Source organism: Trematomus bernacchii, unplaced genomic scaffold (assembly GCF_902827165.1).
Source record: "Trematomus bernacchii unplaced genomic scaffold, fTreBer1.1, whole genome shotgun sequence".
Taxonomy (NCBI): domain Eukaryota; kingdom Metazoa; phylum Chordata; class Actinopteri; order Perciformes; family Nototheniidae; genus Trematomus; species Trematomus bernacchii.
The window spans coordinates 1,415,864-1,439,360 of record NW_022987739.1 but is presented as its reverse complement, the minus strand read 5'-3'; the positions used below and the strand labels follow the sequence as shown (position 1 = coordinate 1,439,360).

At 42.3% G+C, this 23,497-nt stretch overlaps 1 protein-coding gene across 1 annotated transcript; it reads right to left on the bottom strand.

The window, feature by feature from the left end:
• Nucleotides 1-20,512: 20,512 nt before the first annotated feature.
• On the bottom strand, nucleotides 20,513-22,232 carry LOC117496225 (growth arrest and DNA damage-inducible protein GADD45 beta-like). Its single transcript, XM_034147971.1, has 4 exons — nucleotides 21,994-22,232; nucleotides 21,718-21,819; nucleotides 21,321-21,546; nucleotides 20,513-21,159 (listed from the first exon to the last, which is right to left on the bottom strand). Exons 1-4 carry the CDS (start codon nucleotides 22,059-22,061, stop codon nucleotides 21,046-21,048), a joined length of 510 nt encoding a protein of 169 aa, XP_034003862.1. The 5' UTR covers nucleotides 22,062-22,232; the 3' UTR covers nucleotides 20,513-21,045.
• Between the last annotated feature and the right edge of the window lie 1,265 nt (nucleotides 22,233-23,497).

Below are 23,497 nucleotides of genomic sequence, written 5' to 3'. Positions count from 1 at the left end.
GAAGGGCTTGCATCAACAGAGTATTAGAGTAGAGTATTTTTATCTGGCTGTAGGCTAAAGCTACTTTAACGAAGTAAAATATCTGATCAATTCTCTCGTTGTTGTTTCGAGGTCACTTCTGGTCACACAATCACACACACACACACACACACCCCCACACACACACACACACACGCACGCACGCACGCACGCACGCACGCACACACACACACACACACACACACACACACACACACACACACACACACACACACACACACACACACACACACACACACACACACACACTGATCCCAGGTCAGACGTGATTCAGACTCTCGGGCTGTCTCGTTTTATTTGCCGTCTGTCGCCTCTTTGGGTGGGCCGGTGTGGGAAACAAAGCTCTGACTTAGCGTCAATGTGCAGCCAGCAGGATTTATCATTTTCTGTTTATGAAGATGACAGTAATTAGCGCCGGTTTACCTGCAGCTCAGGTGAGCTGATCGCTGTTCTGCATTTCACTTCCACCCTGATATTAAAATACCTCTGAAACTAACAGGAGGCTTTGTTGTGCAGGAATCTGCCTGCAGGACGCCCAGCGCCTTCACACTGGCACGTCCTCCACTCTGCTGATGCCTCATCACAGAAACACATGATTACAGTCAGAAATATGCAGCAAATTAACCTTTACATATGCTCTGGAATGTAGGGAAGCAGCAGACGAAATGGAAACAAGAGGCATCATTAAAAAATATTGAAAAAATTATTCAATATCAGGTTTATAGCTATGCAGATGCAAGGAATTGTGTGTATAACGGTGCAAACAAAAACACAGTAAGAGGAAGTTGTTTTTAAAAAGCACACATTTAAAACAAATAAATAAATATTTGCAGTATATCAGAATTCTTTTTTGTAATCTTTGTTTATTTATGCACTTAGTTTGTTCCAAGTAACAAGAAACAGCGACCTTCTTTCGGGTCACCTCTTCGAAGTGAGTTTGATTAAAATCAGAGTTAGATAAAGCAGGAAGTTCCTCTGAGGACACGCTGTCCTGTCAGATCACAAGATGCTAACGTTGCTACGTGATGTCTATAATTTGCCACATGTGTTTCAAATTGAACAGGAAATGATTGAACAAGACTCACGCTGAAAACACACGAAGGCAGCGGTGAAGTGCTGTCATGCAATGTGTGTATTCTGTGGCAACGTCCAGCCAAGAGACAGCATGCATCCTGCGACATGTTGCATATGTTACAAAAGTCTTTCTGCATGAAACACATGAAAACGCCCCCTGACCGCAGATAAATGTATATATATATATACTTTTTTTATGTAAATGTACCTTAATACAAGAAATTAGTCAGCATTTTAGCACTTCCTGTCCCCTCGTCTGGAAGTCAATGGTTTTCTGAATGTGTTTTTGGTTGATAGCCTGATACAAGGTCTGTTGTTAACACAAGCTGAAGAGATTCTTATTTTACGACATAAAATACGTCAGTAAGTACCCAACTGGGGAATATAAAAACGGCGGTTGCTAACAAGTGTCTAAATGAGACGACTAAATGTCGTCACGCCCAACATTAGCCGCCTTTAAACATTCCTGCCCACTGCAATAACTCTGTACAACAAATCACCTCTGGCTGGCAGAGAACTCTCTGCTCCATAGTGTCTCTTGGAATAAAACCACATTGTACATTTTACATTTATATAATCTGTTCAATATTTAATATTCCATCTGTCATATATTTATGTATATATTTATGTATATATAACACCTTGTTAAATTCAACATGTATATTTTCTACTTTCTTGTTTATTTCTTGTCTTGAATTTTGATTGTACAATGCCATGTCTTTTTATGCTGCTGTAACACAAACATTTCCCAAATTGGGATCAATAAAGTATATCTTATCTTATCTTTAGCTTAGCGGTGGTGACGTGAAGTCATGTGACCGTGCTGTAGTTATTTTATAGCCTAACGTTAGCTTTTTACTTTTGAAGATGGTATGCTTCAACTCTTATAAAAGTGGTGTTAATATGTGCAGATAATCACGCTGAACAAAACCTGTAAGCATCATAAACAACAGAAAGCCAATGGTCGAATCCCATTGGCTTTCTGTCTTGTGAGCCCTTGCAATGCAAACTTCCAGCTTGAATTACAAAACAATGTATGTATCTCTGAACCAGTCCATTGCTAGAGCATGCAAATCATCATGCATGTACAGAGACGTGTGTAACAACAGTTGAAACATTCCTGCCGTTCATCAGACAGTGTTCAGTGAATGCTTCACTGCCTGCAGACGTACACACTTCCTCCGCTCTCTGTTGGTTTGTTTGACGTTCTCTCCTCCCCGTCTGGCGTCAGAGCGGGCTGGCATTTGGTCCGGGGCTATTTAAAGCGGGTCAGCTCTGGTCTGAGTCAGGGCCCAGAGATGTGTGTGTTTGCGTGTGTGTGTGGGACGGCGTGGCGTTATGTTTGCGTCTGTCGGCTGCAGGGCGAAGCCTGAAGTCTGGAGTGTAAAGTCAAAAGACTCCCACAGCAGGAGTGACTGATGAAACCAGCATGACTCACAGTGAGGCCAAGTGTGTGTGTGTGTGTGTGTGTGTGTGTGTGTGTGTGTGTGTGTGTGTGTGCGTGTGTGTGTGTGTGTGTTGTAAGGTGTGGGATCAGATTCCTGCAGCCTGTTTGTTCTGAGACATATTTTGGGGTGAGCTGTTTTGTTCTGCACGCTATCTTCACATTTTTCTTCTTCCCACTGCAGAGACACGCCTCAAGTGGGCTTTCACAACAGTGTGTGTGTGTGTGTGTGTGTGTGTGTGTGTGTGTATTGAGCTGTGCAGCAGGCTCTTCAGCTCTCTACACCAAAGCCACGTTACACAATAAAGTCTGATCAACCTGAATCTCTTGACCCCTGCATCAGATATTAAACTCCTCGGATGCATTTACATTTTTTGGAGTTTAAATGACACATGAAGTGACTCACGACTGCTTCATATTTGATCCGTGAGACATTGAAATGAATCCATGTGGGGGTAAAGTTCATTGACTTTGATTGACATGATTGCTCATAACAAACCTTTAAATGATTATGAGCTTTGTGAGACCTTTCATTTGAAGGTATTTCTGAGTTTGAGTTGCAATCATATTTAAATCCATAACAACAGCAACAAGCATCACAAGTGACATATTGACAGTTTAGCCTGGCTCTAAATCGTATACGACTAATGCAGATTTTAAGATAGAAATTGGCTGTTGATGCTGTCCTGTAAATCTTAACAACTTTACCAATGTTCAGCGCTGCAAACCCCACCCAAAAGCTTTCGGAAAGTACTACTTGACAACCAACGACTTTTGGGGCCGTAAAACAAATTCACTGCCTGAAACTCCTCCATTGGTGAACTGTTAGCGCCATTGGTGAACTGTTACCCCTAATTTCCACCGGGTCCGTCTGCGTCGCGTTACGGCTGCACCGCGGCGTTCGCAAGGATCGTGGCCACTCTAGTCAATGGGTGCTATTCCACCACACGCGGCGCGTTACGGCTCAGAAGCGTCCCAGAAGCGTCCCAGAAGCATCCCAAAACCGCAGCGCAGCCGTAACGCGACGCAGACGGACGCGGTGGAAACTAGGGGTTAGCGCCGGTGTTATGCATGCCCACTGCAACTCACAGACATTTCAATTATTTTTACGGCAAAGTTCGGTTTGGAAACGATATCATCTCCTTTTTGGCGGGCTTGCATAACACCGGAGCCTCGCTGCAGGGAAGCTTTGGCGCTGTTCTGAGTTTGTTCTAATCTGTCAAAATGACGGACTGCTTTCAGATTTTTCAGTCATTGTTAAAAAAAAACGGTCATAGACGGAAAATATTCGGTTAACGCGACCTCTGGCATGGAGACATGTCACAGTAGAGGCACTAAATACAAATATCAACCATTTGCATTATATGTGTCTTTAAATTCAACTTCCTGGGTTCTTATATCATAAACATTTAAAATACGTTTGATGTAGTTTTGTTTTTACTGCTTTGCCAACTATACACTATGAGTGACATGGCAAATGAAATGTGGTCCTTGTTTCTATAACTATATTCAGAATGAAATGCAAAACCCACCATCTTCACTAAGAGTTATGGCACCGTTTATATTTACATTTAGGAGCGTGCATATGATTGTAATGCATAGATAATTGAGGGGGGGGGTCTGCTGCTGTGGTCGGACCCTCCCTCTGCAGGGCGAGGCCGTGGGGGGGGGTGGTGGTTTGGTGGTTTGGGGTGTGAGGAGGGTCTTCGGGGGTCGGGGGGGACAGGGAGAGGCCTCTTGTGGTGGTCGAGGGTCTATTTTAGTTTATTTTTAGTCTCATCTCCCCACAAGATGTTCAACCAAGAGAGAGAGGAGAATACGTGATGAAAGAATTAAGCATTTGAGTCTTCACTCTGTCTTATGTAGATATTTTTCTTATTCCTGCAACTTCCTTACAACATTTTCTATATTGCACTACTTCATGTCTTGTCCATTTCATGTTGTATCATGCATGATTTGTATTTCCAAAACTCTGCTGGAGCTATTGAATGATTGCATCTTTGGTGGTGGAAGGAAACTATAGATAGTACATTTATTCAAGTACTGTAAACTTGTAGTGCCAAGAGAAGGGAGACGGAGGCGGTGCATCGGAGGTGCAAATCTCTCTTTATTGGGGAGCAGAAATCGACGTGCTGTCGGGTTGCAGGAAAGAGGAGAAGAGAAAGTGAAAGAGGAGGACACACAGTAGGTACCCCGGAGGTACCGTCAACATATGTGTCCGGGCGGAAACAATACCCCCAACCTGTAGTTCCCGGATTGAATTATGTAACCCCAGTGTATGAATCAGTGATCACTACACAAGCCCCCCCAGAATTCAACCATGGACACAATCCTCGCGTCCGGGAGGAAGCACCACAGGGGCCGAGGAGGGCGGGCCATGGAACGGGCCGTCGGAAGGGGGCCGCAGGAGAGGGTAGGGGCCCCAACGAAGGCGAGGGCATCCCCACCGGAGGGCGGAGGGCGGGTGGCGGGCCGGAACGGGCCGCCGTCAGGGGGCCGCAGAAAGCAGGGTCGCTGTGTCGAGACCAGGGGACGGGCGTGAAAAACCCGGTGGTCCCCAGCAGGGAGGAGCGCTGCCCGGCCGCAGGCGAAGGCACAGCGGCGGCGGGCACGAAGTCCTCGGGAGGAAGGAGCCGCGTCCCCGGGAGGAAGGAGCCGTGGACAGGGGAGAGGCCAGACGGGGCGCCGTCGAGGCGAACCGTGAGCCGCGGTTAGAGGCGAGGCCAGACAGGGTCCCGAAGCGCGCCACCCACGGGCCGATGAAGGCATGGGCGACGTCCGGAACCGCCGAGGCGAGGGAAGAGGCGAGACGGGGTCCAGAAGCGCGCCACTGTGTGACATCCGAAACCGCCGTCGAGGTGGTGACAAAGCGAGAGGGTCCACACGAGGCCGACCAGACATGGCCGAACCTCCTCTCAAGCACCAGAAAAAGCACAAAAATGGTTGTCCCGTCCACGAACAAAAACAGGTGGGCGAAATAGCGAGAGGATCCACGCGAGGCCGACCAGACATGATCGAACCCCCTCTCCGGCACCACAAAAAATAAAAATAAAAAAACAGTCGGATGTCAGCCGCTAGCTGCTGTGGCTAGCCGCTGTTAGCTGTTGCCAGCTGCTAGCCGTTAGCAGTCGTGGCTAGCTGATCTCGGCGGCCGTTAGTCGCTGGCCGGACATGCAGCCGCATGTCCCGAAGAAACAGCCCCACGAGGTAGAAGTCGGGTTCCTCCATACCTAGCAGGTCGTGCATCGTCTCCTCGTAGCAGGAAGGCTTGCTGCCTTCCAGTGCCGAGACGAAGCGGGAATGGCGAGCGACGTCCTCAGCCATTCCGCGGGGCGCACCGAGCCTCAGTCCATGTGCACGAGGCAGCTACGGACGTCTCCAAGAATCTCCGGCATTCCGAGAAAAGCTGCGCTTTTTGCCGTGTTCGATTCAGCCTCGGATCCTTCGCGAGACTTATGTCAGGGTCACCAATGTAGTGCCGAGAGAAGGGAGACGGAGGCGGTGCATCGGAGGTGCAAATCTCTCTTTATTGGGGAGCAGAAATCGACGTGCTGTCGGGTTGCAGGAAAGAGGAGAAGAGAAAGTGAAAGAGGAGGACACACAGTAGGTACTCCGGAGGTACCGTCAACATATGTGTCCGGGCGGAAACAATACCCCCAACCTGTAGTTCCCGGATTGAATTATGTAACCCCAGTGTATGAATCAGTGATCACTACAAACTCAAATTGCACTAAACTTGTTTTTTTTCATTTTATGTAACTATATACTTATTTTTCTCAGAGGTAACTACTCTTTTACTCCTGAAACTGAAGGATGAAGTGTTCCTTTATGCGTATAATGCTCCTCCTTCTTATGATAAATAAAGTGTTGAAAAGCATGAAAATGTATCGTCACCTGAAAACAGGGCCGTTTTTCTGAGATACTCATGAAAGCTCTTTAGATTAAAAAATATATATATATACAAATCTGATCTCTTACAAATAGCGACTTTTAGTGACTTCAGTGCAGTTTTTAGAGACTTAGGTGGAGTTTGAGCAACTTTAGCGCATATTTTAGCGACTTTGTTGCAGTTTTTAGAGATTTCAGTGCGTTAGTGACTTCAGTGCAGTTTTCAGCAATAGTGCAGTTTTTTGAGATGTCAGTGCGGTTTCGTTCCAGTGCATGTTTGTCTTTCTCCAGGCCTGGAAACCTCTTTTGTTCTCTAGTCTTCTGCCTCCAGCCCTCGATGCCGGTCTTCAGTGCCTCCTCTGGTTTGAGGTTTTGGAGACGAACAGGAGCTTTTGGAAGAAGGGGACGTTTGGTTTGAGATCAAAGTGCGGTTTGGGTGGGTGGGGTCAGCCCGTTGGTGGTGGGGGGGGTTACTTCAGCACATGGTCTGTAATTGTGGGCTCGTGCTAGCAGAGAAAGGAGGCTCTGTGATGATGCCCTTTGATTCAAAGAGAGAAAAGTCAGATGAGGAGAAAAGAGAGGAAAGTGAGGTTCTGATAAAACAACTCGGAAACTTTATTTTACTTCTCGTAGAGATCTTAACGTTTTGACCCACTCTCATTAGTCAATAAAACACATTATTTGATACACCGTAAATCCTTAGATATAGAATTAAACTCCAGTTGAATTGAACAAAAGGCCACATATTCACACATTAATCAGATATTACTGCAGATCTGCATTAAGCTAGCGAGCTAACGTATTTTCAAATGTACTGCACATTTGTTTTATCACAATGAACGATTGCACATATTTCATTGCGTAATGCTTATTTAATTTGTAAGTATTGGTCTTTATATCTATTTGCCCCCCCTAAAAAGAATTAATATATTAAATGTAGCACTAGGCACATGTATGTATATTTTCTTTACTTTAACTATTTATTTTTGTACTTTTAAAGAGGCCCTATTCTGCTTTTTGGGGTTTTCCCTCTCCTGTAGGTTTTTGTGCATGTAAATGGTCTGCAAAGTTTACAAATCCCTGTCTAGAGGGAATTTCTCTCCCACAACCTTTAACTTTCCCACTTTTATTTTTGATTTGAATATAATATTGGGTTTACATGGTGTAACTGACTGTTTTCAATTCAGCAGGTCTGCACAGCTCACTCTCAGTTCCTCCTTGGATGAATGTGGGTCTTATTTGCATATCCAGCCCACAAACAGCTGCAGCGTTCAGGTAAAGGTGCAGGAGGAAGGGTTATTGGGTTGTGTGGGGGGGGGGGTTTCCCTGAGGCGATCCTGCTCTCAGGTGGTTGTCCCTGCAGCAATTGTGGGAAAGACCCAACGACTGGGATTTGCATAATGAAAGAGCAGAGAAACAGAAACTTTAACTTCCTCTGTGACAGTTTCTCTGTTTGACTGAAGAGTTGTTACACGTGAGTCTCTGCAGGATTGACTTGTTCAACACGTGGCTGCAGTGCTGGTGGTCTTATTGGAGCTTGTTTCATCTTTAATAAGCCAATAAAGGATGGTTTAATGACTGTGTGTGTGTGTGCTGTAGTGTGATCCAATAAAGATCTAAAAGGGAGACCTGCTTCATGACCAGGTTTAGGGATTACGCAAAAAGATACTAATCAGATTACAGTAACTCTTCACAAAATGGTGGATTACTAGCAGGATTACAGTGTTAGTAAAAAAACTATAAAAAGGGCATCTAGTGTTTGTTGTAAAAGGATCAGATGTTATTTATTCTCTGTATGACGGTGATTCAAAATGAAACAAGTCTCCTGTGGCTAAAGTGTGATTGAATCAAAGAGACGTGTGTGTGTGTGTGTGTGTGTGTGTGTGTGTGTGTGTGTGTGTGTGTGTGTGTGTGTGTGTGTGTGTGTGTGTGTGTGTGTGTGTGTGTGTGTGTGTGTGTGTGTGTGTGTGTGTGTGTGTGTGTGTGTGTGTGTGTGTGTGTGTGTGTGTGTGTGCTGACTTCAGGTGACTCTCAGGAGAAGTCTTTAACTGACCATTATGACGTCCATTACGATGTCGTTTTCTCGGAGGAACCACAGGGAGCCGCATATTTAATTATCTGTAATTCATTTATTTGCAGATATGGTAATCTTTTCCATGAGGCTAGTAATAAATCTATTTGCTGTTTGGGTGAATAGATAGATATAAACGTGCTGCAGGCGTGTGGTGCAGTGGGTTGTGCGTTGGTGTTGGGATCAGGGGGTCACAGGTTCAAACCCCACTGCAGTCAGCATGTCGTTGTGTCCCTGAGACACTTCACCCCAAATTGCTCCTGTGGGGATTGGCCACAGTATTGAGTATGTAAGTCGCTTTGGATAAAAGCGTCTAACAAGTAACATGTAATGTAATAAAGGTAAATTCAGTAACAGTACCACACATGAGAGTTCACACTCAGTAAATGGTGCATTTTAAAGTTCGTCAATTGTCAAATAAAATAAAAAAATAACAATAAAAGACAATAGGAAAGATATTATATAATCAAAACTAATTACGGGAGAAAATATTTGAAAAATGTTTGAAACAATACAAATCTAAATTAGACTATAGACGTTAGACTGTTTTAAAAATGATTGAAAAATAATACAGATATATATATATAATATAATGAAGACAGATTATTGAAAAGAAACAGGCGTTTTAAAACTTCTATTAAAAGCAATAAAATGTTTATAAAATTAAGAAATATCATGTAAACTGTTAATTGCAAAAGTACAAGAAAATATATAAAAAGGATCATGAGAATAAAATAAAAGTAGATATATAATAAAATATTTAATTGTTATTCAACATTAAAAAAAAGTCTTATCTAATCTTAGTTTAACTAATCTGATTAGGGCTTTAGAATATAACAGACAAGTCGTAAATCTTTAGAAAATAGATGTAAAAGAAGTTTTAAAAACACTCGTTTTTACAGTTTGAGTAGGAAAGGAAAACATTTAATAAAGGAAGTTATATTGCGTCCCTGAGGCCGGACAGGTGAGCTCAGGTGAGATCAATGAGCCATAGACGTGAATATGAAAGCAGGAAACATCGACGTTAATGTCCATCAGTCACGTGATAATGTGACGCTGCAGATAACGCTAGCTGAGCCTCCTGCAGTGAAACTAATAAGTTACAGCAGGGACCTCCTAACTAATAAACCCCCCCCCCCCCCCCATCAGAAACACTGCCTGCACTACCCTGATCAGAGGCTCTCTCTGTGTGTTAACATAAACACATCAAACAACATTATTGTCAGGAAAGAGTCTGTAGAAAGAAGACAGAAGGAGGACATGGAGGTGAAGACAGGTGATATACATGTTAGAGATTATAGAGGGAGGTCAAATAAACCTCTATTATGGAATACATGGAGGTAAATGCAGGTAAAATATACCTGTTAGAGAATGATGGAAAAACACTGTGATCTGCAGGGGTCAAAATGACGTTAAGACATGTTTTACTTTCAAACAGCAAGAATGTAATGGTAACTTTCAATGCATTGCTAGTACTATTCAAAGTTACGTGAATACATTTTTTTAATATATTATGAAGACTTTTGTAGGTTAAAATAAATGAAGCAGGGGAAATTGGGCTAATACAGACACAAAGAAAAGTCTAAAATCAAATTCGTAATTTACAAATGTATATGAGAAAAAATCTTAATTATCCTGGGATTGAAGTAGTACATGTAAAAGAAGAAACCATAGAATGCTTGTATTTTTTTTAATAAGATTAAAGGCATTCATTTACAAGAAAAAAACATAAAAGTTTAAAAGAAAAAACTCAAAGAATTCTCTGAGATTATCAACACATTCAAGAAAGAAAGAAAAATCACAGATTTCCAATTAGAAAAATACTAATTCTGGTTTGATTTATTTTAATCTAGAATTTCTTCTGGGGATTAAAAAAAAAAGCACTTCTGATTCTGACTTAAGTTAGGTATTGAAGGTGTAGTGAATATTTGCTATAAGTACTTTTATTTCAGCAAATGATCAGTAAACTTCTTCCACTGCTGGACATTATAATTATAACATAACGGTTTGAGCAGTAACCGCCACAGCCAATCAAACGATCCGACCAGCTGTCACTCTTTGTCTCTCACACAGAAACAAACAGCGGGAAGAAGACGCTTCAGGTCCGTCCTCTCCAGCTGCCTCTTCTTCTGTGGTGTCTAACGAGGTGTTCTCCCTTTAACAGCTCGGGGTTTAGTTTCATTAAGTGACACGCCTCCATTCAACCTGCAGACAATAACACACACCTGAGCAGCGGACACTCAGCAGAGGAACACAGCGGGAAGAAATATATACACTGCCTTCGATAAATTAAGCGTTTGGTTGAGGCCGTTTACCCGTGAGGGCAAATCTGCCCGGCAACGGCATCATTAACGTTATGCTGCGACTAAATGTGCGTTCTTCTGTACTTACAGGTACTGTTTCGAGTGCATGAGTTCACATTTTTTATAACATGAAGTCCAAATAACAGTCCAAAGTCAACAAGTACTAAAACAAGTCAAAGTCAAGACTATCAAGTCCCAATTAAAGTCCCAAATCAAGAACAAGTGCTACATTTAAGCCCCAAGTCAAGACCAACAAGTCCTAAGTCAAGAATATCAAGTCGCAGTTTAAGAACAAAACGACAAAAATATCTAAATTTAGCCCCACGTCAAGACTCACAAGTCCCAAATCGAGAACAAGTCCTTAGCCGCTTTCACACTAAGTACTTTGCCGTACTTAGTTCCCAGCACTTAGTTCCCAGCACTTAGTTCCCAGCACTTAGTTCCCCGAACTTAGTTCCCAGCACTTAGTTCCCAGCACTTAGTTCTCAGCACTTAGTACCCCCATGGAACTAAGAGCCGATCAAGTTCACACCAGAATAAGTTCCCTGAGGGAAGATTACGCAAATGAAGCCGCCGACGTCACTTCTTCTTCTTCTGCTTTGGGTTTACTGGCAGGCCGCAAACAACTTCACGGCGTATACTGCCACCCAAAGTCCCCGGAGTTGGGGACTGGCTTCAGTAGAAGCTGCTCGGACTCCCAGCAGCTTCTACTGAAGCCTTCCGAGTAAATCGCCAGAACGCCGACACCTCCTCATCTCCACCGCTCCCATGTTTTTGTTTGTGTTGCCATAAGTTAGTCTCTCTCCGTTGGTGCGCGGGGCTAATGCTAATGCTAATAATGCTAATGCCAGCAAATACAATGGCGGCTTCAAAAAACTTTTCAGAGTTTTACGGGGCGTGGTTTGCAATTTGCCCTGCCAATCAGAAATTGGTACTTTTTTCTCCCCAGGATAGTCCCACCTCTCTAGCAGGCACTAAACATGGGGGTAAAAGTTCTCTGAACTAAGTTCTCTTTTTGGTGTGAACGCAAAATTCCAGGCACTAACGGAACTAAACGGGAAAAGTACGGGTAAAAGTACTCCGGTGTGAAAGCGCCTCATTAATCAGGTCCAAAGTCAAAGCGAACAGATCCTTTAAGAGCCAACAAGTTCAAGTCATAAATAAATCCCCAAGTCAAGACCAATAAGTCCTTAATGAAGAATAACTATGGACATAATTGTCTCTGTAACATGGAGATGTTTTCAGAGTTTATAGATATATAAAACCGAATCCTACAGAAGACATGTTGAAGTTAAATTTAGACTTTGTATTTTTACTCAGTAACATTACAAAGAAGGGTTCTCCTCAAACTAAATGAAGGTTTTCTGCGTCTGACCCATTTCTTTCTGACTCAAATGGAAACACACACACACACACACACACACACACACACACACACACACACACACACACACACACACACACACACACACACACACACACACACACACACACACACACACACACACACACACACACACACACACACACACACACACACACACACACACACACACACACACACACTAGCCTCAGCTCTCTGGCTTGGCTGCTGAACACAGTGGAGAGTCAGGGTGGGGGCTTCGCTCTGCGGTGGGACGGGTGGAGCTCAGTAAATTTAGCCTCAGCGGAGATAAAAATAACCGCCGGCGTCCAGAAGAGCTATTTATAGTTCAGACAGTCCTCACTGAAAAGAAAACCCTCCCTGTTCTCGGATCCTCGCTGCAGTTCACTTCGGTTCAGCTTCTGAGGGATGAAAGTACTTCACGTTTTAGCTTCATTTGTCTCTTTAGTCAATGTATCTGAAAGAAAGGATTTACTTCAGTATATAAACTTTAATGAATGGTTTATAATTCACTTAAATGGGTCTGCAATCACATAAAAGAACATTTAAGTGTTAACATCAACCAACAAAAGTAATCCCAAGTCCATCAAAAGTCCCAAATAAAGTCTAAAAATTATGTCGACACTGATTACAAAAACATGTCCCAAGTCAAAAACAAGTACTAAATTAAGAACAAGTCAAACAAATCAAGTCAAGACAAACAAGTCCCAAGTTAAGAATAACATGTCCCAAATAATGCACCAAGTCTAGACCAGCAATTCATCAAAAACAATTCCAGAGTCAAGACCAACAAGTCCTAATTCCAGTCTCAATATATGAACAAGTCCTAAATGTAGCCTTACTGTAGGTAAAGACCAACACGTCCCGACATCCTTAATGAAGAACATCAAGTCTAAATTAAAGTACCAAGTCAAAGCCAACAGATCCTTCAAGAGCAAATCAAAAAGTCCCAGATCAAGAAGTCCTTAGAGCCCATCGAGACCCTATTCAAAACCAAAGAGTCTTTAATTAAAAATATCAAGCCCTAATCAAAATGCCAAGTCAAAGCCAACAGATCCTTAACGAGTCCTGAGTCTAGACTACCAAGTCCCAAGTTAAGTGTTAAGAACCAAATAAATGCCAACAAGTACAAAGTCAACACCATCAAGTTCCAAACCTAGTCCAATATCAAGATCAAACCCTAATCAAGTCTGAATTCAAGACCATCCAGTTTGAACCTTTGTGACATTCTCATTATCCATCTGTTGATTATAGCAGACAACAATCTTCTGTTCACAAAAAGGCATTCAAGTTATTAAAATAAGATTCATACACACTTACATCTGCTTACTCTTAAATTATAGTCAGTGTCATGTTGTTTTAACACAGTCTAGTCTAGTCTAGTCTAGTCTAAATATTGCTCTGAATGTCATATAAAATACATTTTAACATCTACAGGGAGCTCTGAGGACCAAAATACATTTCAATGAAGACTCCAGGTTGTGGTTTTCACTTTATTTTGGTCTGGAAAAACTGGGGGACGACGCGGAGAAGTGGGATGGGGAATCCGGGCAGAGGAGAAAGCAGCGTCTGGGTGGAGGTGGAACAATAAACACGAGTTTCCCTCAGGAGACGTAGTTCAAACGTCTGCAGCCACGTTTACACCGTCTGGAACCACTAAACGTGACTCTTTTTATATCTGACATCCCATCAGATCAACATCTAAACAAGGAACAACATGCGGTGTTCGGTTTTCAGTGTAAGAGGTTGCTTTACTTAAGTACTTAGTTTGTACTTTCCCTTACTGTTTTACTACCTGTTTACATTATATATACTTCTCATTATCTTTATACAGTCTATGGTCATTATGCATATCTATTACTGCATCCCAGTGAACAGGAACACTGCATTCACTTTGCATTACTGTGTACACCTTTCTTTCACAATATATATTTTAACTTTTGCCCTTTTTTTGTGGTAGATTCTCTGTTTTCTATCTTGGGTGATTTTTTTAAACGTATTCTATGAGCATTGTTAAGCTAACCAATCACTGTTTCTGGGTTCTAACTGTGCATATGGTATTAAATCACTTTAAACTTATTATAAGAATGTTTTGTCTGTATGATTTTCCTTCTTAATGAAGACATAATTCACTGGTGTTGTAGGTGATTATTGACATACGTCTACGAAGATCCATGCAGATTACACCCACGCATTGGGAGGTAAAGATATAAATACATAGGCATTGTAAAAATTAAGAAACATATCATAAAACTATAAAACCATAAAACTTAGTGGCTCTTTCCTGTAAGTGCTTAGTGTTTTAAATAGAAAAGAAAGTATGAATCTGTTTCTTTTTTTTTTACATTTGCTGGCTTTGTTCTGTCTACTTCAAAAATATGTTGAATTATGTGCAAAAGTATGTAAAAAACATGTATAAAAAAAGGTTTTCTGGTTTGGGTTTCAAACATATTGATGTACACGTTACAAAACAGCCAGTTGAAACTGTAAAGAATACAGTCTTTAATGGGTCCCGGTGGACGTTGAACTCTTGAACTGACGGGCACTGTTTGTCAGCCACCTGAGTCCTGAAACCTGACGCAGGTGGACAGTTACTCACTACTGTTACCGTAGCAACAAACAACAGAGCAGGCGTCCCGTGTGTGTTTACCTGGAGGACGGACACACCTGACCTACTCTGTGTTCAGCCATAAAGAGTTTTACAGCTGCACGGACGCCTGAAATAAAGCACTGAACGGGAAACAATAAAAGGTGAAAGGAAGTCGTTTGATTGGCTGCTGCTGTTTGATCCGTTTCTGATGAGGAGGCTGTAAAATCTGACATCCGATTCAGATTTCAGGAGCACTAAAACACCTGAGGGAGGCTGATGGGAATGTCCTTAGTTATGCAGGTATTTGGTCATCAAGTGTTGGACATTGGTCACAGTTTCTACACAAGTTTTTTTTTACACAAGGACCCACATGCCCCAAAATCAAGTCCAGAATCAAGTCTCAAGTCAAAACAAAGAATTCTTAAAAGGTGTCCTTATTTAAGACCAGCAAGTCCTAAATCAAGTCCAAGTCAAGAGTGACAACTTCCAAATCATGTCCAAAGTGACCACCAGCAAGTCCTTAATCAAGTCAAAAGTCAAGATTACCAAGTCCCAAATCATAGTTATTTATTAGTTGTGAAAACCAACCAATCCTTAATTAGGTCCAAGGTCTGGACCAACAAGTCCCGAGTCATATCCAAACTCAGGACCAACAAGTCCTAAATCATAATCCAAGTAAAAAGAAGCCAGTCTTAATCATATTCCAAGTCAAGACCAACACATCTTATATCAAACCCCAAGTCAAGATTAACAAGCCCCAAATCTTGTCCCAAGTCCAAACCAACTGGTCCTTAATCAAGTTCCAAGTCAAGATTTCCAAGTCCCAAAACACGTCCCAAGTCCAAACCAACAAATCACAATTCAAGTCCCAAATCATGTCTATATTTAAAACCCAGTACCATCTTATGTTCCAAGTCAAAGCCAAAATCACGTCCCATACTAAGACCAACAAGTCCCAAAACCATGACCCAAATCATATACCAAGTCAAGACCAACAAGTCCCAAATCAAATCCCACATCAAGACTATACCAAGTCCCTAGTCAGTCAACATACCGGTTCATAGTTAACTGAATCTTTTTTTCTGCAGCTTTTTCGTCTTTCTCTGTTTATGTGTTTGTGATGTTGCAGCGATCCCTGCCTCTCACATCCTTCATTCATTTTCTCTCTTCTGACTGTACTCCCCCCCCTCGTCTGTGACTCACCCCTCTCTGACTCTCCCACTGATCCTGAAACACCCTTACATGGTCAATGACGTGGCGGTAGGATCCCCCTACGTATCGTGCGTCGACGTGGCGCTCGGCCTGTTATATTATAAATGTAAAAAAGACGCTCCCACCTGCTCGCTCTGCTTCAGCTCGACTGGTCCAATCGGCTCCATCTGTTTCCATGGCAATGTGACGCAGGGATGAGAGCGGGCGGCCTCCTCGCTGTACGTGGAAACAGAAATAACTGCAGCCGTGACACACTGAGCTGATACTGATTTCCTCCAGAGTATCTGTCCTAAAATAAAGATGCTATTCCTGAAATCACTGTGATCCACTTCAAGGGCTAAATTCACTCAGGACCACTGAGAGGGAGGCAGAAACATATTACATCAATCTTTTAAATATGACTACATGATTTCACAGGAGATAAGATGAGAGGAGATGAAATCAGATCACATATGTCCCAAGTCAGGAACAACACAAAAGACAAACTGGTCCCAGATCATGTTTAAGACAAAACCAACAAGTCTCAAAGTACAACCCATGTCAAAAATAAGATATCTAAAGATAAGATATGTCCCAAGTCAGATTGCTCATCAAATCATAAATCAAGACCAACCAGTCCTAGAGTCAAGAGGACCAAATCCCAGATGATATCCCCAAGTCATAACCAACAGGTCCTACATCAAATCCCAAGAAAGGACCAAGAAGTCCCAAATCATGTCCCAAGTCAAAGATAAAATCGCATGTCTTTCAGATTAGAGGAAAGAAAACATCCAAGACATCCTATTTGGGTCTGTAGATTTCTCTGAGACAAAGCTCAAAACACAACGGAAACCAGGGGACAGTAAAAGTGACGCACACAGCTGGGACCGGAGCGCTTGGTAACGTTCAGGATTATAAAGGGCAACTGTCTCTGTTGTTGGAAACTTACCTAAAATGTTTTATGGGCTTATTTTAGCGATGTGATCCTTCTGATATTACTGCAGATCTGATGTAAGCTAGCTAGCTAACGTAGCTAACCTAGTCATTTAAGATATACTGAGAAACACTTAGAGTTATGAAACAGACTAACTCTGCCATCAGAGACAGTTTATTCACATATCGTTAATATTTCAAAGAAAGGAACTTTAAAACACTCCCTGTTTTCTCTGAATGCCCATTGTGTGTGTGTGTGTGTGTGTGTGTGTGTGTGTGTGTGTGTGTGTGTGTGTGTGTGTGTGTGTGTGTGTGTGTGTGTGTGTGTGTAAAGTGATTAGCGCAGGTTGACACATTCCTTCCATCGGATCAGAGTCAGTGTGTCTGTCAGATGACGTCCATGTTTCTGCCTCTGCATCACGGTGTGTGTGAATGTGTGTGTGCAGTCGGGGTGTGAGCCGTGTGTCTACAGAGATCACACTAACTGTTGATGTTTATGTTTCCCTAACAACCATCGTTTAAGGTTTAACATGAGGGCGAATAGTTCCAATGCTAACAAACGTGAGTGACATTTCGTATATCTCGTTTTGATTTATGTGTGTATGTCTACATGCAATGTTTGCTTGTCCTGCATATTAACAGTGGTGTCAGATCAAAACAGTACATTAGCTAGATCTTTTTTTAACCATTTACAATATATTTATATTACAAGAAGGCTATTATAACACATATTCTTGTTATATAAACTTATCACAATATGACAATACACTTTTTGTTGTTATAACACTAGACAATTTATCTTGAAACTACTCACAAAAAGTACAAAAAAACAAGAATAATGTGAAACGTTTGTATATTGTAATCAAATATACATCAAATAAAGGAAAACAGTTTTAGTAAAAAATGTCCAATAAAGAAAAGATAAAATGAAATACAAATATTTCTATAATTTCCTTTTTATTTCAAATTACATTTTAATAGTCGTTTTTCAACTAAAATCCTCTTACTTTGTTCATTTTGTCACTGTTGTTCATCAAAGCATATTCCTTTAACCTACATGGCAAAAAACCTTATTCTAATACTAAAAAGGACATTTTAAAAGAACTTTTGACCGTCAGTGTTTTGCATTTTATGTTAACCTTTTCCTTCACAGAGCAGATCACTGATGTCGGTTCAGGACTCTCTATCTGTGGACCCGTCCGCCCTGCAGGGACGGGCCGGATGCCAGAACAAACACACCGCGGCGTCAGCAGCGCGGCGGAGTCCCCGTTACAACAGGATGTGACATCAGGATGTGACGTCGCTGCAGTTTACAGCTCTGCAGGGTTCACACACACACACACACACACACACACACACACACACACACACACACACACACACACACACACACACACACACACACACACACACACACACACACTCCCAGCTGGAAGAACTCAGTGTTCCCTGTGTACAGAAATATTTCAAAGTAAAGCACCACAGGAGCAGAAAATAACCTTCAAAGGTCAGAGGGCCCAGGCCAATAACATGTTATTCTGCTGTTTGATGGAATAAAGCTGGAGTAGTACCTGAAATACAGGCTATGTTCATGATAATTGGTCTCAAGCTACTTTTAGGATCCTTTAAGTAAATATTTAGATATATTCTTGGACTAAATCTTTATTTTTTCAGGCTTAATTTGCATATTTAATGTACTGAAAACTAGTCTTTACTATACATTTGTACTGCACATTAGTTACTGTGGTGGAAGAGAAGCTGCAGTGAGGTGAAGAAAGGTTTCAGGTCACATCAGGTTTGTGTTGCTCGCCTGTTGATAAGGAATGAAAGTAGCAATTAAGAAGGACATGCACGAAACTCACCTGAAGAAGGTAAGGGTGTGTGTTGGGAGGGTGTGTGGGTGGAGGGTGTGGAGATAGAACGAGCAGAGAATAATAAAAGGACAAATTCAGGACATCCACTCTGCGTAATCCCAATATATGAATTAATCCCTTAAATGTACTCAAGTACTGTACTTTTGAGGTACTTTACGTGACACTGCCACTTTATAATTCTGCTGTTCTTTTTAGTGTAACACATTTCTGCACTAGAAAGTGCAAACTGTGTCTCTGTTGGCAGAGTTAATCTGTTTCATAATTGTAAGTGTCAATATATTTTTTTAATGACTTTAGTTAGCTACGTTAGCTAGTTTGCTTGCAACAGATCTGCAGTAATAATTTGACTGTCCCCTGGTTTCCGTTGTGTTTTGAGCTTCTTGCAGCGTTTGGTTGATGCAGCTTTTGTAAACGCTGTGCATGTTTCCTCAAATTGGTAGGATGTTTCTTCATTGCATGTGTTTTGGCTCCTGATGGAAATGTTTTGGGACGTTGTAGTGTGCTCACACTTGTCGGCCACCGTACCGCTGCTCTAAATGTTGCTTTGCATTGAAAATGACAACATAAAAACTCTTATATGTATTTTGTCAGTGATTAAAACCTGCATATTATATTGTCCGATGATAATACAACATGTTATAACAACGCTTACTTTTATTTCTGTTATTTTATAGTACACTTTCATGATAACACTTCTGTAATTTTGACTTAAGTGACATTTTGAACTTTTACTTGTAAGGGAGTACTTTTTAGACTAAGGTATTACCACTGTAACTTAAGTGAAGGAGTACTTTTTGCCAGGCTAATGTTTGATATTTTGTATGTGTGTGTGTCATATGACTTTTAAATACACACACTGCGGACAACACCATGGAAACTGAAGTAGTGTGAAGATCTCCGCAAACACACTCATCATGTAACATTGATTTTCCTTCTACAGGCAGATTTCCTGCTTTTAAACAGCAAAAAACGTATTTAATACACAACTAAAAAGAAAAATGTGGACTCCAGAACATCTTGAATTGTTCTCTAGATGTTTAATTCAGTGTTCAGATGCAGATTGCTCTTGGTTCATCTCCGCAGCATTTAATAAACAGATGAGTTTTGGGAATTGACTCATGAGCGAGCTGCAGTGACTGAATCAGGATGTAGTAAAACATGGCGTGTCTTCAGTGATGTTTAAAGTACATTTACATAAGAACTGTACATAAACACAATTGTTTAAATATTTTTACTTTACTCTAGTATTTCCTTTAAATGCTACTTTTAACATCCACTCCACTAAAGGAGGAAGCAAATATTGTTGTTTTGAAACTGAAAGCATAATTACTTTGCTGTTGGTCTATCTATCTATTTAAGGTCCGACATGACCTGCCATTACAATCAAAGCATTTGATTTGCATCTACAGATACTGTATATCCTTATCGAAAGAGCACCTCAACTAAAGCTGTTTTTGACCCCAGGAAGTACTGCTATTTAGACATTTGACTCAAATGACGATAACTATTAGATTATTTACATTTAAATGAAATGCAAAAGCATTGCAATAAGCACCAGGGAGAATCTCCTCTTGCATTTCAAGTTTCTTCTTATTTCTTATGAAATATTCATATGTATTGTCTATGACTCAACTGTAGTCATCACTCCAATTGTGGCACACACAAGCAGCTCCACACACACACCTCCACACACACTGGATGAACCACTCAAAATCAGTAAGTTCTCGTTCAATAATTTATTCATCAGGTTCAATAAACATCATCATATTAATGCATCTGATTTTTTTTTTAAATAATCAGCTGTACACGTTCAGTGTGTAACTCCACTCCTAACAGAGAACAATAAGATGACGTCACATGTCCTTTGATGTCCCCTTCAGTTCATGTGTGAGGACAGGTGAGCAGCACGTGCACCTTCAGCTCAGGTAGCTTCACGTACTCAGTTCATTCATCATCGGTTCAGTCACGTGACATTCTCAGTCACATTCTTTAACACAGTTCCCCTTTCTGTCTGCAGCTTCAGGACTAAGCCCCGCCCCCTGCACAGGCCGGTCCGGCTTTCAGAACCCGTCCGGTACCGGAACCATCAATCACCCGGTCGGGTTGCAGTAAAGCCCCGGTTCGGCTCGGTTCGGTTCGGCCCAACTATTTTTACTCAAACGCCGTTAATCGTCTTCAGCAGAAGGCCGGCTGTTTGGACTCTTTCTCCCCGCTCAGCAGCGGTCTAACTCGGCTCGGTTCGGCCCGGTTCGGATCAGCGGTCGTGCATCTCCAGGCAGGGAACCCACTGGTTGCTGCAGCGGCTCTCCTCGCAGAAGCTGCTGATGTTATCCAGGGCCAGAGACTGGAGGGGCTGCACCTGGGGGTTCTGTGGATCAGAGGGGGGGGGAACACGGTTAGACTTTCGGTAACTCGTCACAACCTAATCATCTTTATTTAGCTTCTAATCAGATTTCATTTCGGTGCAATAACCTAACATTCCGATTATTAATTTGCATATCGGGTTTCATTTCCGCTGCATGTACTTACAGTGACCAGGATGCAGTGCAGGTCCCGGGGCTCGTTGCCGTTTTTGTCCCCGGTGCTGTCCTCCTCCAGCAGCTCCGCGAGGCACCCCATGCCGGCCACCCGCAGGATGTTGATGCCGTTGTCGCAGCAAAAAGCCTGCAGCAGGGTGAAGTGGATCTGCAGCGCGATGTCACCTTCATCCTCCTCATCAGTGGCAAGGACGCACAGGACGACACTGTCCGGGTCTCTGCAGGAGGAAGAGGAGGAGGAAGGGTTAATGTCAGCATCATCATAGTCAAACACAGGTTTATTGCCAAGTACAAGTAGATAAACCAACAAACTACGTGCAGTATTGGTATGGAAACTGGAAAGTATTCTTGTAAGGATTGGAAAAGATGCTGTGGAAAATCTGACTTACACATTCATGAGTTTTGCGGACTCGTAGACTCCCACCGTGAGGCAGTCCTGCCGCTGAGCCGCGACCAGCAGCACCTCCAGAGCCTGGCTAACCGTCTCCATCCTGCAGAGCAAAGAGTTGGTTAGAAACGAGCACACAGTGATACTAAACTCAAATGTCTGTATGATCTCCTATAATAGAGGCTAAATAAAAAAGATGATTACAATCTGCTCTTGAACTGCTGCGTGCCAGTGCGTAATTACGCATGTGGGCAACAACTACGCAGGAGTAACTTACTTTTTCTCGGTGCTGTTGGATCCGAAAAGCTTTTCCAGAGTCATGTTGAAGTCAGTAAAGTAATCCATAAAATCCAGGGTAATGACAAGTATCCAAAGCGCGGAGAGGCTGTTGTAAATGCGTGAATTAAAGTCCAAACAAGCAGTAATCCAGCTCGGTGCAAAGATCCGTCCAGAGTCCGTTAATAAGGAGTTCAAAAGCAGAGTAAAATCCGTGCTGTGTGAGTGAGTGTGGAGTTCTCTGCCTCTGAAGCAGAAACTCCCCGCTCTTTATACTCGCTCTCCGCAGTGCTCGTCACCCCGCCCGGCTGCTCGGCTCCTGATTGGTCCGCGGCTGTCAATAGATCCCCCGTACTATGCGTCCATTGGCTGAGCGCTCAGCAGACGCCGGTTATCCCACGTGGGTGGTTTCGGAGAATCCCCCGCTCTCTCCCTCCTCTTCCCCCCCCCCCCCTCTCCTACTCCTCTTTCTCTTCACACTCTTGGAGTTTGTTTACTGGGACCTGTTTCTCTCACTACAGGAATTTCAGTGCCCTTTTCTCCCAAACCCCAACCTCCCTGTTGCACCGGGAGAAGCTGCAGAATTCTCATGAAATAAAGCCGAATATTACATCACATCACATGCATCTCCTTGGTCACTTACAACATTTACTTTATTGTATTTTTTGACTTTGCACATTGGTCTTGCAACATTTCTTTGCACTACTTTATTTCTACTCTGTCTCTTCTTTATCTTTGTATGTATTTACGTTGCATTGTTTTGGAGGAGCATGGGACTTTCTTTTGGAGCTACTGTGCATATGACAATAAAACCTTTGAATCTTGAACACGTACAGTATACACACACACACACACACACACACACACACACACACACACACACACACACACACACACACACACAAACCACAATAAAGGCACACTGCAGAGGACACACATAAATTAATAATTTCTAAAGTGAAGTCTGGTTTCTGTGGAAGCACTTAAAGGAACAGGTGACCGATCCCGTGCCAGATTCCGGTGCGCAGAGGGGCTTCTGAGTTATGAAACTGAGGGTGACGTTGTGCAAGAAACCAATGTGGAAAACTGCGTGGTTACACACGAGGTTATACTCACATGACCGTTTGGTTTCTCTTTTATATCACTTTTTGTTTGTTTCTTGCAGACACTTTTCTGCAGATTAGTTTCTGTTACACAATATAAAAATACTGAATAAGAACAAATCTACGACAAAGACAGAAACATACGATGCCATATACAAAAGTGTGCAAAGTAGCTGCAGTTTTGGATTAAAGTTGACATTTAAATTCAATCAGCTATGTGCATGTGGTCTGAAGGTTCTTTCAGTCATTACAAGAGGCAGAAATCTGAGACAAATCGTGCAACCTGCAGGGTTTTTTTGTGCATTATTTTCGTTTTAATATCTGGAAACCCCTTAAGGATCCTCTAACGTTTCCCAAGAGTCTCAAACTCCCTGCAGGAGCTCCAACTCTCCCATGAAACTG

Excerpts from the sequence above, each read along its gene's own strand:
- LOC117496225 (XM_034147971.1), bottom strand. The coding sequence starts at position 22,061 with ATGGATTACTTTACTGACTTCAACATGACTCTGGAAAAGCTTTTCGGA. Across the intron at positions 21,820-21,993 it reads TCCAACAGCACCGAGAAAAA|GATGGAGACGGTTAGCCAGG; the intron begins GTAAGTTACTCC and ends TTTGCTCTGCAG. Across the intron at positions 21,547-21,717 it reads TCCGCAAAACTCATGAATGT|AGACCCGGACAGTGTCGTCC; the intron begins GTAAGTCAGATT and ends TTCCTCCTGCAG.